The sequence below is a fragment of the Juglans regia genome, chromosome 4, assembly GCF_001411555.2.
Source record: "Juglans regia cultivar Chandler chromosome 4, Walnut 2.0, whole genome shotgun sequence".
NCBI classification, from domain to species: Eukaryota; Viridiplantae; Streptophyta; class Magnoliopsida; order Fagales; family Juglandaceae; genus Juglans; species Juglans regia.
Window position 1 is genome coordinate 3,302,471 of NC_049904.1, and position 17,102 is coordinate 3,319,572.

The window sequence follows — 17,102 nt, forward strand, 5'->3', positions numbered from 1 at the left end:
ATCTTGTGTACGGCTTGCCAACTTCCCCCCAAACTCGAGTCCTTTATGTAAAACACTTGCAATGCTTGGCATGCTAAGGTGAAATGCTCATTTTTGTACCATTGCCTAGAAGTATTCACACTCGTGAAGTGATTCCCAACATGTATCCCCCTTCTTGTGTTTCCAATTTCCCACCAATGACATTTAAACAAGTATATCTTACGCCAACCCATGTAACGTAATTTTATAATATCTTCCAACACACTGTAAAAGTCAACAGGCAAACCTTGATCGTCACCATGAACAACAAGCCCGTTATTTTGGGTGCGGCGATGCCTTTCAAGCACTTTTGTGTGAAACTGAATTTCATTCATTATACAGCAGAAATATAATGTGATTACTAGATCTGGACCACATGCTAATGCATATAAGTCATCGGTCATCTCAAGGGGAGTCATTACATGCAACTCGGCAATCTAACATGGATATTTCACAAAAGATAACACAATTACTAATTATAATAAAAATAGAAGGATATCCATGTATAGGAAGTGCAATATACAAACTTACAATTGTTAAGCACATATCACTCAGCCTTGGCCAACAGTGTGTTGGGCATTTTTTCTAAGATTGTTCCCCCCAACAGGCGAACCTTTTGGGAGAAAACAAATACACTTTGCTGTGGGGAGACATGTTGAACATCACTGTTGTGTTCCTCTTGGTTGTGCCTTGTCTTGATATCATTAAGGTATATAGTACAAAATATTAGGCACTCGACATGAACAAATACCTCAGCAATTGAGCCTTCTGGTCTTGCTCTATCGCGGACGTACCTCTTGAACTTACCCATATACCTCTCGAAAGGGTACATCCACTTGTACATCACAAGGCCAGCTAGTAATGCCTCTTCTGGTAGGTGAATAGCAAGGTGCATCATAATATCGAAAAATGCAGGTGGAAATATCATTTCCAATTTACAAATAATTATGGGGTTATTAGCTTGAAGTCGTTCCAATGTTGCTTTCTGCAGTATTCACGAACATAATTCTTTGCAAAACAAGCTTAACTCGAACAAAACTTGACGCACATCAGGTTGCAAGTACCTACCAATCACAACCGGCAACAACGTTTGCATAAAGATATGACAATCATGGCTCTTCATTCCCATGATTTTCCCTTCGTTAATGTTGGTACACCGGACAATATTTGAGGCAAAACCATCGGAGAATTTGACTTCTGCAACCACGCACAAAAACTCCTTCGCTCAGTTACATTTAACATGAAAAGCTGCAAGACTCATAGATGTATGAGTCTATGAGTGTCCTTACTTTTAATAGTGTCCTTACTTTTACTTTTAATATTCATCAAAGTTCGAAGCACATTATTACAAATGTTTTTCTCAATATACATGACGTCCAAGTTATGTCTCAATCCCAAGTCTAACCAGTAAGGAAGCTCAAATAATATACTTTTTTTCGTCCAGTTAAGTTCAGTGGGTGTACGTTTCCTCTTCTTTGCAGATTTATCCAGCTGCACATTTGAGACCTCATGTAATTGATCAAGCAATGCCTCTCCAGTGATGATTTCTGGTTGGAGACGATGGTCTTCCTTACCATTAAAAGTATTTTTTTTTTCCATCTCCAACTATGATTTGAAGCCAACCACTGACGATGACCAATATAATAATGTTTACGGCTATAAACCAGCCACAACGAATATGTTTCAGGCTTACATGTAGGGCATGCCATCTTACCATTTGTGCTCTAACCTGAAAGATTGGTATATACGGGGAAGTCATTGATAGTCCAAAATAACACTGAATGCAATGAAAATATTTGTCTTTTGTGTGCATCATATGTACGAATTCCCTTATGCCATAATTCCTTCAACTCATCGATTGGTTGACGCATGAACACATCAATATCATTTCCCGGTGCCTTAGGTCCAGGGATTAACAACGACATCATCAAATATGGATCTTTCATGCATAACCAAGGGGGCAAGTTGTAAGGGACAAGTAGCACTGGCCAAATGTTGAGGGTTTACTCATGTTATTGAATGGGTTGAACCCATCACTCACTAGACCAAGTCAAACATTATGTGGATCTGCGGCAAACCAACCATGTTTGTTGTCAAAGTCTTTCCATACCCTAGAATTAATCGGATGTCTCATGCAACTTGGATCGTCAACACGATCTTTTAGCTTGCGTAGTCTTTTTTGACATAAACAACATTTACAACCGTGGCTTCAAAAGGAAATATCAGAGGACTTTTTGGGGGATCTTTTGTGGGTATGTTGTACTTGATACCCACCTTGATGCATTACATTTAGAGCACTCATCTTTTTCAGCATTTTCCTTCCAAAACAAGGCACAATCATTTGGTCATACATGTATCTTCATGTAAGTAAAGCCCAACCCACGCTGTAAGCGGCGATCCTCGTTATATAAGGTTGGGAACAATGTATCGAGAAATGCAGCTTGCAAAATCTTTATAACCATGTAGAACGACTTCACAGTCCAACCACCAATTGTCTTTATGTGTAGCAACTTGACTATGAATGACAGCTTTGAGAACTTATTACATGTTGGATAAAGTGGACGTTTTGCATCGTTAAGCAACTCTTCAAAGTTAAGGTTGATTGGAGCATTAGATGTGTGACATGGTGACCAGCGTTTGCATTAGCAGATAGTGTACCGGAATTTTCCATAAAGGACCCCACACGGATGTCATTTAACATCTCGTCGACATCATCAATGTAGTCATTGTAGTTATTGGCACCGTCACCTTCTTCATCTGAAAATGTCGCGTCGAGCAAAGTTTCCTCCTCACCATGGAAAATTCATTTCATATAAGTAGTATATATTCCTACGATGAACAAATGATCCTTAACCATAGTAGAAGGATGGAAACTTCTATTTCGGCACCTCCTAAATGGACACCTAATGTAGTCTCTACCAGGTGCATGCGCCTTTGCCATCTCTATGAATTTTTTAATGCTTCTGCGTATTTCTTGTCTTGCAATCTATCTTCAATATGCATCCAAGCCTTATCCATCTGGTAATTGTTCAAATTAGTAAGGGTTAAATTAATGGTTTTTCATGAAATTAAGTGAAAAGTTGTTTCAGAATTGTGTCCACCAAATAACTATCTCTTGATGATATGCCCAACTCAGTAGTTGTAGCTTCTGGCGAAGTTAGTCGATGGTTCATGAATTATGATGTAAACATGGAGTATTTGAGATGGCCTTGCACATTTGTCTTTTGCAAGTGTTTTCCTTAAGTGATAACTATTATGGGTACAATTTAATAGAAGTTTGTGAACCAAAACAACAACATATGACACAGAGAAATAAGGTTAAACTACAAATTTTATACACAATGATGAGGACATGGTGGATGACAAATCTGAAGGGAAACAACAAATTCAGTAGTTGTCTTGTTCAGAGATGAAATGTGGCAGCTCCATCCTTCCTATGGTATTGATTTGGAATACTAAAGTTTTAAGATGGAAAATCCAATTGAGAAAGGGCTGCAATAGAACAAGAAATATAATGATATTGATGAAAAATTGACACAGTAATTTGGTTGAGATGGCTAAATCGTTGGGTAATCATTTCAAAATTGGCGGGTGTACGAAATATTTACTATCTAACCCATAGGGAAAAAAGTATGATTTTCAATAGAGGGAAATAACAATCTACACAAGCAATTCAAACTGGACAACCATCTGTCATTATAATACGTTTGGAGCATAATTTTCACAAAAAAAATTATTTATTAAGTATTTCGTAGCTACAAAGCACTACACCACTATATAAATATATATATATATATATATATATATATCTCACAATAATCTTAGCTCGACTTATAAGTTAGCATTTAATTAGATTTTCACTTAAAAACAAACAATGATTAATTAATCATTTGAAAGTTATTTGAATGATTTCGATTTCCTATTTCCTTTTTTTAAAAAAAAAATCCTCAAGCATATTTCTCATCTTGGTTGAAATTTCTTATTATTGATTGATTGAACTTAAAATCCATTTACAGTTGCAATCCACTTACTCTTTATGGATAGAGGTAAATAAATTTTGAAAAAATAAATTCGGGTCTATAAGTCAAGGTTCTTCTTTGATCCTTAATTATCAATGAGAGAATATGCTAGTCAAAGCACTGATTAGGGGCATTGAATATGTATAAAAAGCTCTTGCTTTCTGTTGATAAAGTGTGGTGCTTATTGCATTTTATGTATCAATTGAGTAATGATTCCTTGCTTTGTATACTTGATTTCTCAAATATGAGGTGGCTTATTGTGGGGAAATTCGGATTATGAGAATCTAGTGGGGAGATTCTGTTGGGCCCTAAGAAAAGTTTAGTATGAGATTTTTTGTTTTGAGCTAATTGTTCCATTTTTTACCAACCAACTTGTTTTGGAAGAAATTTGTAATTTTTATTTGGTATTATGAAAGTTTGAATATGCCAAGAAAACCAATGAAGGAAGGAAATATGAAAGTTTGAATCTTATTTTTCATGTTGTTTCCTTTATCAACTTATGGAACAACCAGCTGATATTTGCCAATCAGATTTAGTAAGTGCAGTTGGAATTTTGGATGGAGGTGCTTAATTCAACTTATGTATAATTTTCTTTTCCTTTCTTGTCCTTATTGTTTCTATCCCAGCAATCAAAGTGAGTGTTTTCCTTTTTGTAAAAATTTCAAATTTGTCTTTGAAAGTAATAATTGAGAAGACCTTTAAACCAAAAGTTATTTGCAAAATAAGTTTTTGTTTATTACAATCAAGGTTTGATGCTGAAATCTTGTGAGATGCTGAAGATCTTACTAACAACCACAAAGTTGCAGTAAGTGCAAATCATAGAGGAAGAGTCACACATGCCTTGAGCGATGATGCTCTTGCCAATGCATCATTTTTGTAGCAATTCCCCTACTTTGGGGCTTGAGAATTTTGATGAGTGGACAACTAATTTAAGGAAGCTCAATATGGGATCAGCTTTTGCTCAAGGGGCTTTTGGGAAACTGTACAGAGGTACTTATAATGGTAGGATGTTGCTATCAAGATTTTGGAGAGGCCAGAGAATGATCCAAAAAAGGCACAACTGATGGAGCAACAATTTCAGCAGGAAGTTATGATGCTGGCCACATTGAAATTATATAGTTTTGTTCCCCAAGTGAGATTCTGCAATTTTTTTGCTTTCTTTTGATCGGGAGGTTCTTAATTTTTTAATGGCTGTGATTCTTACGTTTTTTATAGGTCCTTTTGAAGACAATATTTAATGCATGCTAAACTGATATAAGTAGATGTTTTGAACTAGACCATGAAAAATGAAATAAAAAAATCACCCAAACTTTGGGATGAAATCTTTACAATTCTAACTATAGATTAAACTGTCATGGGTGTTAGCCATGGCTAGATTAAAAATCACCCAAGCTTTCTCATTTAAGTATCAGTTGAGCACTATGTCTTTTGGCACTATGACATTTGCAAAATGGTCATGGGTGTTAGCTATGGTTAAATACTTATATTTAGATAAAGGTCTTCTTTAAATTGAGTTTTTTTTAAAAAAAATAATTTCCTCTAAACCATGCAGTCTATCAAATTGTAATGTATACAGATTCACAAATTACACAGATTACACATTACACAACAGAATCAACACAAATTTCACATATTCACATTACACAGATTCACAAATTAAACAATCATATCATCACAAATTACATAGAGAGAAGAGGAAGGGAGAAGAGAGAGAGGCTCATCGTGTCGACCTAGTGCGTCTACTAGACTGTGGCAGGCAGAGGTTGTTAGGGAATGACAACAAATTGGGTGAGGTCACGATGGGAGGCGGACTGGTGCCAGGTGACTAGGTGAGGTCTCGCGGGGGGGAGAGGCTCGTAGTCGAAGGATGAGAGAGGTGAGTTCGCGGCTCACAATCACCGGGTGTGAGGGATGGGGGAAGAAAGGGAAAAGAGGAAAACGCGGGTATTAATGTTATCAAGTTTTGCGACGACTTTTAGTCACCGCAACATAAGTTAATTTTGCCGTGAAAACGAAATAACCCATAAAGGAATAATTAATTCAGGTATTATTATTTGCGGAGACAAGATTTCGCCGCAAAAACTTGATAACTTCGTCGCAATAAAATAATTACCCATGCACAGACAAAATTTCTGACCAAACTTATTGCGGTGATAAAAATTTGCCGCAATAAATTTTTTTTGGCTATAAAAACTTCTTTTCCCCACAAAGTTTTACTTCCCGACAATATGTCATGGGAAAATGCTTGTTTTATTTTCCATGCATGCCTTTCGTGTGATTCGATAATTATTTGCCACGGCCATATGTCTTGAAAAAAAAATTCATGGCAAAAGGTCATAATTATTGTAGTGTATATGTTTTAAATGAGGGGTATTATTTGCAAAACATCTTATAAAAATAACATCATTTTACAAAAATACCCTCATTTTATAACATTGTTGTGCAATGTGTTGTGCAATGTGTTGTGTGTATATCATTACTCTTATTTTTTATTTAAAAGTTTGAAAAATTTATAATGATTAGCTTGTAAAAATTGTAATGATTAGTTTAAAAGTGTTTGTATTTTAATGATGTTTGGAAAGGAAATGAGATGAGATGTAAATTGTTTCCAAACATCACCTGGTTTGGATAGTGAATTGAGATGAGATTCGTTTGTTTTCGCAGATGAGATGAGATTAATTGAGATTAAAGTTAAATTTTGAATAAAATATTGTTAGAATATATTTTTTTAATATTATTTATATTTTGTGATTTGTAAAAAGTTGAATTGATTATTTTATTTTATGTGAAAATTTGAAAAAATCGTAATGACTAAATGAAATGAGTTAAGAGGAGTTATGAAAACAAACGAGGCTTAAATGAGATGAAAGTTAAATAAAATATTATTTCTATTTTGATATTTGAAAAAGTTGAATTGTTTATTATATTTTATTTGAATGTTTGGAAAAATTGTAAAATCAGATAAAATGAAATGAGTTGAGATGGTTTCAGTAGTCGAACCATGCTTTAATTTTTAAACTATACCGTTCTAAGAGCATTTTCAATGGATTATGTTAAAATCCATATATCCGTAAAATTTAAAGAATTTTGTTCAAAATGCACAACCAATGGATTCTTTATTTCATTTCTACTTTCCAGTTTGCTAATGTGTTACCGTTACTGATATAGGTGTCAAATCGTGTTAACGTTGTGTTCGTGTTGTGTCAATGTATGTATATTATATTATATGAGTCAACCCGAACATAACTCGTTAAGCTTATCATTAGGGGTGTAACTGGTCCAGTTCGGTCCAGTTTTAGACATATTTTAGAATTAAACCAATATACACCGGTTTTGAGATTTGAAGAACCAATACCGTACCGATTATACCTTTAAACTGATACTTCTAGTTTTATCAATTTCGGTCTGATTTTTTCGGTATATTTTATATATAGTATATATAATATTCTATATATATTATGGTATATAATAATATAGTGATAATATTGTAGTATGTTATAATATATATTATAATTGTATTATAGACTATACTGATAATATATAGTTATTTATATAAGATTTTAAATTTTAATGTTATTTTAATTAGTAATTTAGTGTATAATATAAGATTATTTTATATATAATTATATATATTAGATATCAAAATTATATATAATAAAAAAAACCATATAAAAAATATTTTATATAATATAAAAAATTAAAAATATATATTTATATGAATGGGTCCGATCCAGTGTTAGAAAAAAGAAAACTGAAACCAAACTGATTTCGACCGGTTTTGAAAAACATGGAACCGGTACCGAAATGAACTCACCGGTTTGGTCTAGTTTACCCGTTGATTGGTTTTTTTTTTCACCCCTACTTTTTGTGTCAAAATCTCAAACTCTAACACGACTCATTAACATAACAGGTTGACACGACACGACCCATTAGTGAATACTACGAAATAGGTTAACATGACCTGACCCGTTTCAACCCGTTTATGTAAATAGGTTGAACAGATTGAAATTAACTCGTTTGACCTGATTAAGTTTATCATAACTTTATATAAATGTTAAAATCATAATATCTATAAAAAAAAATATAAAACTAACTACAAGTCCAAAATTACAATCCAAACAATAAAAATATCGAAATTAAAGTCCCAACAATTTTCTTTTAGGTATAAGGATATAATTGTAACTTTAATTTTCTTAATGGGTCAAAACGGGTTGATCCGTTAACAACCCGTTAAGCAATCGTGTCTTAACGGATCAACCCGTTTTGATCTGAATCCGTTAAGAGTAAACTCAAACCCACTATTATTATGTCGTATTTGTGTGAGATTAACGAGTTGTGTCACATATTATCACCCCTACTGTTACATGTGTTTTGTGATTATCGACTGCAGCTTGGTGGGGTTAGCCTAACAATTCTCCAGCCGTAATTTAATATTCACATAACACATTTTATAATATATTTCACAATATATATTATAAAAGAATAATATTTCTATAAAATTATTTTAATTTTATAAAATAATTTACAAAAATACCCCTTCTTTCAAAATATTGTTCTGTAAGAGCATTCTCATTGGATTAGCTAAAAACTAAATCCAATGAGAATTTAGCTATTAGATCAATAAATTGTTCACATTGAATTAGCTATATTCCAAATATTTGGAATATAGCTACAGTAATATCCAAACTAATTTCTAAATTTGGAACACACTATTCATTCATCAAATCCTTTTTATATTATTTCTTTCTCTCTCCTTTTAATATTAATTATTTCTCTCTCTATTTTAAATAACAATTGAAAAAATATAATTAAAATACAATTACAAATTAATATATAATATTATGAATAGTAAAATATGATAAAATAAAATAAATTCATAATTAAAAAAATTAAAAAATTAAAAAATTATTAATTACTCATTACTATATAATGAATAAATGGATAATCCAATTTGGAGATTTGATGTGAATAGTCAAAGTTAAATTCATCGTATATTATTTTATTGTCATATAATGAAAAAATAGCTATTCCAATGTGGAGATTTATATAAATGGAATAGTTAAAAGTTAAATTCATCTTATATTCATAAAAAATGTACTTTAATTTAACTATTTCAATGAGAGTGCTCCAACATATTATAAACAAGTAAACATTCAAAAGTATGTCGCCTCATTTCGAGGTTCCTTCAAGAATATTCAAGTTGATTCGGTACTGTCCTAAGGTTGACAAAAGGGACAGCCAGAGACACGACAAAAACAAAGGAATTCGGTATTATTTTCGTGGTGAGAGGAAGATGCGACCGACCCACCAGAAAGTGTCATTTCGTACCCAGTAATCCCGTATACTGGAAATAATGTCAGAACATGGCAAACAAAAGAGCAGAGCAATCACTGAATCATTTAGGAAATCTAATGCTTGAACAAACTAAAACTGCGTATCAAATTTAATGAGTACGAAGATAACATTAGCAGTTGCTAAACACACCTAATAATACTTTTGATATATATATAGCCCATAGAGAAAAATAAAGACAAAAAAAAAAGAAAAGAAAAGAAAAAAGAATACATATGATGTACACCAATCATTCTGAGGCCAAATTTTCGTATTGCCAGGGGTTGAACTCTGTTGGTGTAATGTTGGTCTCTTGGACGCCATCTGAGCTATCATCGACAGCAGCCCGGTGTTCAGTATATTTGCCATTGTAGCTGTACACTTCCAAGTCACCCCAAGGTGTAGGAGTGACTTCATTAGTAAAGTCAAACCATCTTGGAGTGAACTGATGGCCATTAGCCTCTCGGTTTCTCTTTTCACTCCTCTGCCTCTCCTCCAGCCTGTAACAAAAACAAAAAATAACAGCCAGATCAAATTAAACAGTGGCGACATTTGGACACACATGAGATACAAAATTCTCAAAATTTCTCATAACTTTATTTCCAAATATCAATCAAACACAAAATACTTTTTAATTTCAAATTTTCAACTTTTTCATCTAATCATTACTTAAGCATTATGCAAATACAAAAACTAATATAACTTTTACAAACTTCAAAACAAAACACAAAAATTAATAGTACCTTGATAAACTTCAAAACAAAAATAATATAAAAAAGATAAGTGCTACAGCTATAAAAAAATCTCACAAAAGTAAACCCACACTGAAATGCATTCATATGATACGAAATATACTTTAAAATAAAAGTAATTTTATAATCTAACATACCACATTAAATCACGTCAGTTTATGGGTTCACTTTTGTGAAATTTCTTTGTCGTTAAAATATTTCTCTAAATTATATTCAAACAAATATTTCTCTAAAATATTTTTATTCAACTTTTTTTTTATTATTTCCATATTCCAATAAAACATCTTAACTCAAATCATTTCACTATTATTTACAGAATTTTGAAATACTTCAAGTGTCCAAACAAGCCAATTTCCCCACTCAGCTAGAATAAATACACAATCCTTTTACCAATCAAAGTTTCAGCCCAAGGATTGAGAATTCTCTTATTTTAAATGTGAACACCGGTCACTTGGAGACCCCGTTGTTTCCCTGGATAAAATAAATTTTTCGACAAAAAGAAAAAAAAAATTCACACTACAATGGGTGCAGTTAGCATGGTAATTCTTGCCATCCTGTCCCTAATGGTAATAGTAGCTGTGGAAATGTGCATGACCGCCAATCACTTACCTCAGAGTACCAATGTAATGGAGAATGCTGACACCATGCATGTATTGTGCAGAACTTAAAACAGAGGTACCATGATTAGTGAATGGCGACAGAGTCCACAATTGTCATTAGTATTCATCCTAAATTACTTAGCCGATGTATGAGAGTTTTAGGGTGCATGTGCTTCTGAGTGCGTGCATCAAACACACAACACAGAGAGAGAGAGAGAGAAGAGAGAGAGAATCTGACTTGCTCTTTTCAAAACCAGCTTGGGATAGGTCACCCTTCTCAAGTGCATATCTATCAGGACGCAGACGAGAATCTGATGCCAATAGCTTCTTGGGAGCAGTGTCAAAGCTGTTTAGCTTGTGTGCAAAATGTGTATACTGGAATCTGTCTTTTTCTGGAGCATCGGCAACTCTCCATACCTGCACAATGGAGCAATAGAATAACTCCAATAAGGTTTATTCACAATATTTGCCTTCTACTTCAACCACAAGAGCTGAAAAGTACCCTTAAAAAATAAACTGCCAAGATTTAGGGAGATATATATATTTATATGAAAAATTATCTCATAGGTCTATAGCAGCATTGCAAAAACCATCACCTCACCACCAAGGCAGTCCTTTAAATTGCATATATGTCATAAGAGTGAATATTTCGTGACCTATAATCATAATTGATTAATTTTCTGCAAAAATTAAGTTCATAGATGATTCTACACTATGAGACTCAATAATTGATTCCAAGACTCCGGCTGATGAAAGCAAAGAAAGTCTTTCCAGGTCCTCTTAAGACTTCAAATCTAAAGAAAATATAGTGATTACTTGTTGGGTTATTCTTAAACACGATGTACTCAGGTGCGTTTGGGAACACAAGTATTCTCAAGTATTCGAAGACATTCTCAGATATTTCCTTCCCAAACATCAATAAAAAAAAACATTTTTCAATTTCAAATCTTCTACTTCTTTATCTAAAATAATCATTAGAACTTTTCCAAACTTCCAAACAAAACATAAAAAAAAAATTCAAATTTCAAAACAAAAATAATATGGAAACAATTTTTTTACTTTATAATATTTTTATTCAACTTTTTCTCCCTCATTTCCCAAAACCCAATAAATCATCTTAACCTAAAGCATTTTACTATTATTTACAAATATTCTGAGATATTCTAAGTATCCAAATGGGCCCAAAAACAGCACAATCCTCTCCACAAGGAAGCAAATATATAGTGATTCTCAACTATGAAGATATTTCAGCACAGGGCAATCTGCTCCCCTGTGGAAAACATTATTTGCTTTTCCTTGTAATCTATACTTTTTTGAGCATCAACAAAATGAAGCTCATCAACAGGAGGTTGCATTAATAAGTTTATCACCCAACTAACACCAATACAATTAACAAGTATCACAATCGACAGAGTCTCAAACCCACAAGAACAGATCTGCATGTCAGACAGACTGAGAACTATGTCTGATTCTAATTTAAAGCTATTGTTTCGTTTCTTAAACTATATTCGTCTGTGTTCCTGTAAGTGTCTGTAACAAGCAAGTCTCTAAAAGCATTGAACTTTTAGCAGCACGCAAATCAAATTACTTGCATATATACAACTTCAACAAATAGGTGGCAAGAACATCTTAGCCACCAACGATTTTAAACATGTTGAAGCCACAGCCCAGCCTGATGACCAAGGTAGTACTGAAAGAGTGTGTACAACCACAGAATTTGCTGAAGTTAACGGGAGCATGCTGCTAAATTTATTTACAAGGATGTCAATGAAACCAGTCAAAATAGGTTTTTTTTAATTGGCACTTGTCCAAAACAAAGTCCCGACTAATCCCAATAGTGCGCATCCCTTTGGAAGAAGTTTCCCCCAAATGCACATCAGGTAATTCAAGGGAAAACTCCCCCAGTCCGATGGCCCCGATAAATTGTTTGCACCACCAAAAGGTTCAAACCATAAACCTTGGGGGAGCATACCACTAAGACCAAGGCTCTTACCACTTAAGCCAACCCCTAAGGGTTCAAAATAGTACAAACAGAAAACAATATTTGAAGAGCTGACCTCTTTCAGTTCGGTTCCAGGAAGTGGCTCCCCTTCCAGGTCACAAGGTTGAAAACTCATTGACTCATTCCACTTTCCAGTCATCAAGATCTTGGGTTCCTCAGCAGCATTATATACATACCCATCCACTTCGTAGCGACCAGCTCTGCGGGCACAATTGCCAATGTCATATTAAGAATGAAAAAGCAAGGAAAGCCTACATTGAGTGATGAACCACACATGCATTCCCAATCAAAGGATTTATAACAAATATATCCAATATTCTATAACGCTCAATCCATCCTGTGTGTATTAAGTATATCCACGCATGATTTTCAGAGAGACTCTTAGCACATACACAAGATATAAATATTGCTCGCCGGTGCATATAGCATTTCTTAAGACAGATAACTGGAATGAGGATGACAAGCGTACAATAGCGACAAACGCAGGAAAGAACTCATGCCTCTAGTAAGGAAAATGTTGACATAAGACTGGTATGTAGCATAGAAAACCATATAAAGGTGGCATGCTATTACTGCCACCTTGCTTGTACGAAAAATGCCCCACATAAGATGGTAGTATCTATCCAAATTAACAAACATGTACACTACATGTATGCCAGCAGGAGAAATCACAACTACTTGAAAGGAAATAGTAATACCCAAACCAGCCACATGGTTGAAAATACAGCACAACTTTGTCTCCGGTGGTAAAATTTGTCAAGATCATCTCCCCTGGTGAGTCAACCCATGTTCTGCCAAAGATTAAATTGTTCACTTTTGTTGGAGGCGGCACCAGACCCAGAACGACACCATCTCTTTTGAGTGTCACTCGTGTCCTGCATCCAAACATGTACTAAAAGTTAGCAAACCGTTGACATAATGCTAGCTTGCTAATAAGAGTAACAGAAAATGTGGCCACTATGAACAGATTCACCCAACCGAATTGTAAAAAGTATTATCAGACATTGCCAATTCTATGAACAGATTCACCTAACCGAATTGTAAAAAGTAAAATCAGACATTTCCAATTGGCAGTCAAATGGAACATGTTTTTAGTTCCTGGCCAAGTGAGAATTAGGACAATAACTCTGCTCAAACACAAAGTACTCAAGGGGTCATTTATACACCAGCTTTCTTATTAGTATAATAAGTGAAAAAAATAAGGAACCACGAATTTGTGGTAGCAACATCAAGAATTTTGTAATAATGAATTCAACAAATTTCATAGGATCTTAGAACCTTTTAACAATATCATGGAGATATAGACAAACAAAGAAAAATATGATTACCTTCCAAGAGGATAGACATCGAGTGAATTCCCTAAAAATTTGGTTTTCACCTTTGAAGTTATGTCATAAATAAAATGTTCATTCTCAGCATGTCCAGCACTCATTGGAGGGTGATGACAAACCTGAAAGGAAAAATAATTTGAGAAGGATATTAAAACTAGGTGGAGCAGAAAATGTGGCTCTAACTTGCAGTTAATATCCACTCATCAAGAATAGATTAAAAAAACTACCACTTCCATAAAAATCAGCATCACAAAAAAAAAAAAAAAAAATGATTAGATGATCCAAAAACTTACCTGTTCTGCTATAAATGTAATGCCACCATGATTAACCATTTCATAAGTCTCCCCAAGGATGGGATTAAATGGCTTCCAAGTTCGCTGGAGTGCATAGTAGACAGATATAAACCAAGATGCTGCAAACAGCCAATCATAAGTCCCAGATCACACACCACACACGGACATACAAACATGCACTAGCAGAGAGACAGCTGCAAAAGAATGCTTACTTGCATACACCAATCGCATGTAGGGATCCTCGCATTCATCTGCCAGATCTAGCAGATAGGAGTATTCCATAAGCTGTAAAAAACATTTGATAATATTTTAGTTTCCTCAACAACATCAAATATAGCAAGAGCTTCCCAGCAATGCAGTTAAAGTGCAACCAACACAAACCTCTGCCATCTTCTGCAGCATTGACATTGGCTCAAATATAAGTACGGGAAGTGTCACCAATGATGTGACATCAGAGCCTACATGGTTTTGCATCATTCTCCAGTGGCCATCCCGATCCTGGAAGAACAAGAACGAAGTTAGAAATGGGTATTCACATATACCTAAACAATATGAAAAACACAAATAATTTTAATGCATCTTGACTAGCCACACATACTCGACATCAAATTCTGGAAAGCAACCCAGATACACGCATAAGAACCAATCTACTGGGGTAATGGCTTTTCTATTTGCTATTGAATATATACAATATGATAAGAACATAGGGAAGCAAGTAGTGTACTTCTTGTTTCCATCTAAATTTGCTATTGAATATATACAATATGATAAGAACATAGTGAAGCAAGTAGTGTACCTCTTGTTTCCATCTACCTCTTTTTGCTTCTTCTTCAGCATCTTCGGTGCCTCCTTCCGGATTAACAACTTCCAGCCCTTCATAACCCAGTATCCTGTATAATACAAAGCCAATAGATTGTCAAACAATTGGATTCTTCAACACGTGGAACTAGTGCAGTCAATATACATGGTGAACGCACAGTCAAGATTGGCAAACCATAAAATACATCCTTTCACCATGTTAAGCAGAAACTTATAAAAACTCGGATTGCAGAATATGCACAGGTGAGAAAGATTGGGCGTTACATGATAGAATACAACAGGAAACAAGCTACACAAAGTGTGTGATTCCTAAATAAACAGACATTCCTGCATATGATATAAAATTATATAAGTAATCAACAACCCAAACAACGCCACAACAACTGTAACGGAGACCATCAATAAATCTACGAAATATACAAGACAACCATTTCAGCTTCAGTTTTGAGGTGGAAGACGTGTGGCACAGAAACACAAATGATCAAAGAGATTTTCAAACTAGTAAGGAATACTGCTTCTTTGGGAGGCTCTAACCTTAAACTCTAGCAGTATAGTTATCATCATGGCAACGAATATGAAAGGACTAACACAGTAATTGAAGGAAACCATTAAGATCAACAACGAAAATAAGTATATAATGGAGTTAAGCTTTATCCAATATCGGGATCGTAGAAATTTAATAAAATAGGAAATGAATAATTAACGGTAATAATTTATCCCAGGATCATCCGAGAAATGAAAGAGGAAAAAAAAAATCGATTTCTGTACCTAGATCGGGATAAAAGAATTCAAAAGAAAAGAAAATAGTAGCGGAAGATCCAAACAAAGCGATGGCTATACCCGTTGACTGATTTGGTCATGGCGCTACCGAAATTCGTCAAACTGGTAGCGATGGAAGCGAAAAACCCACCGCCTTGCTTCGGATCCGTAGAATCCATTTCTGAAACCCTTGCTGAAGTGCTTTACGGGTGCTATGAGAGAGAGAGAGAGAGAGAGAGAGAGGAGGGGGCGGAGAGTTCAATTCAGAGAGGAGGCTGGACCTTCGGATTGGGATTGGTTTATAGAGAAGCGGCAACGACTGTCGTTGGCGGTTCTTTCGTTTGAACTTTGAAGTCAAATTTGAAGAACTTTCCGTAAACTCGGCGTGGAATGATAAATCATAGGCCCACGCGTTTCGTGAAAGATCGTTATATTTTGCTACCGTTTATATAAGGATCCAGATAGGCGGCTCTCCGCTGTACAGCTCAACAACGAATACCTTTGGCTGCTTTTTTTTTTTTTTTTTCCCTTAATTATTCACAAGAATCACAACCGTATCTAAACTTATTTATTTCGATTATTTTCTTGAATACCTACAATCTCCATTTTGCCCATAATGAAATGATTAATTAATTAATAATTTTTATTTAATTATTAATTAATAAATATGAGTTATTTTATTCATACTCTACTCATTATTATTTGAATTAGACAGCGTTTAAATAGTAAGATAATCTCAAATATTTTATAAATAATAATAAAACAGTTATAAAAAATAATAATATAATATTAAATAATAATGCAATATTCTTCGCTACTCAAACTAGCACTTAATTATTAAAGTTGTAGACATGTTATTACTTGATTATTCGCGTGAGATCAGTGGCGGCTTATTTGGGCGGCAAAAGAATGTTCGGCCAGCGTTGAATAGAGCATATGACAACTCAAAAAGGCAGCTATAACATGGCCTAATTTGATTGTTCGGCCAAGGTATTCTAAGCTCTATATATAAATAATTTGTATGTTTAGATTATTTTTTATGTATATTATGCAACGAAACAGAGCATGAACTTGATTGCACTAACTCTTAAAAAATTAATTTGTTCCACTATGACTCTTATTTAATTATTTAATGAGCTAATGCGGTTAATCCTATGTTATTTTTAAATATTACAGTTG

At 34.2% G+C, this 17,102-nt stretch overlaps 1 protein-coding gene across 1 annotated transcript; it reads right to left on the bottom strand.

Moving 5' to 3' along the window:
* Positions 1–9,402: 9,402 nt before the first annotated feature.
* Positions 9,403–16,342, bottom strand: LOC109006804 (oxysterol-binding protein-related protein 3A). Its single transcript, XM_018986199.2, has 10 exons — positions 16,005–16,342; positions 15,142–15,235; positions 14,727–14,843; positions 14,558–14,630; positions 14,346–14,464; positions 14,050–14,171; positions 13,420–13,596; positions 12,777–12,921; positions 10,958–11,136; positions 9,403–9,868 (listed from the first exon to the last, which is right to left on the bottom strand). Exons 1-10 carry the CDS (start codon positions 16,100–16,102, stop codon positions 9,619–9,621), a joined length of 1,374 nt encoding a protein of 457 aa, XP_018841744.2. The 5' UTR covers positions 16,103–16,342; the 3' UTR covers positions 9,403–9,618.
* Positions 16,343–17,102: the final 760 nt, after the last annotated feature.

What these genes read in the sequence shown, in the direction of transcription:
- LOC109006804 (XM_018986199.2), bottom strand. Translation starts at nt 16,102, where the DNA reads ATGGATTCTACGGATCCGAAGCAAGGCGGTGGGTTTTTCGCTTCCATC. An exon ending in CATGCGATTGGTGTATGCAA is followed by an intron (nt 14,465 to 14,557) that starts GTAAGCATTCTT and finishes GGCTGTTTGCAG; the next exon opens with CATCTTGGTTTATATCTGTC. An exon ending in GATGTCTATCCTCTTGGAAG is followed by an intron (nt 13,597 to 14,049) that starts GTAATCATATTT and finishes GTTTGGATGCAG; the next exon opens with GACACGAGTGACACTCAAAA.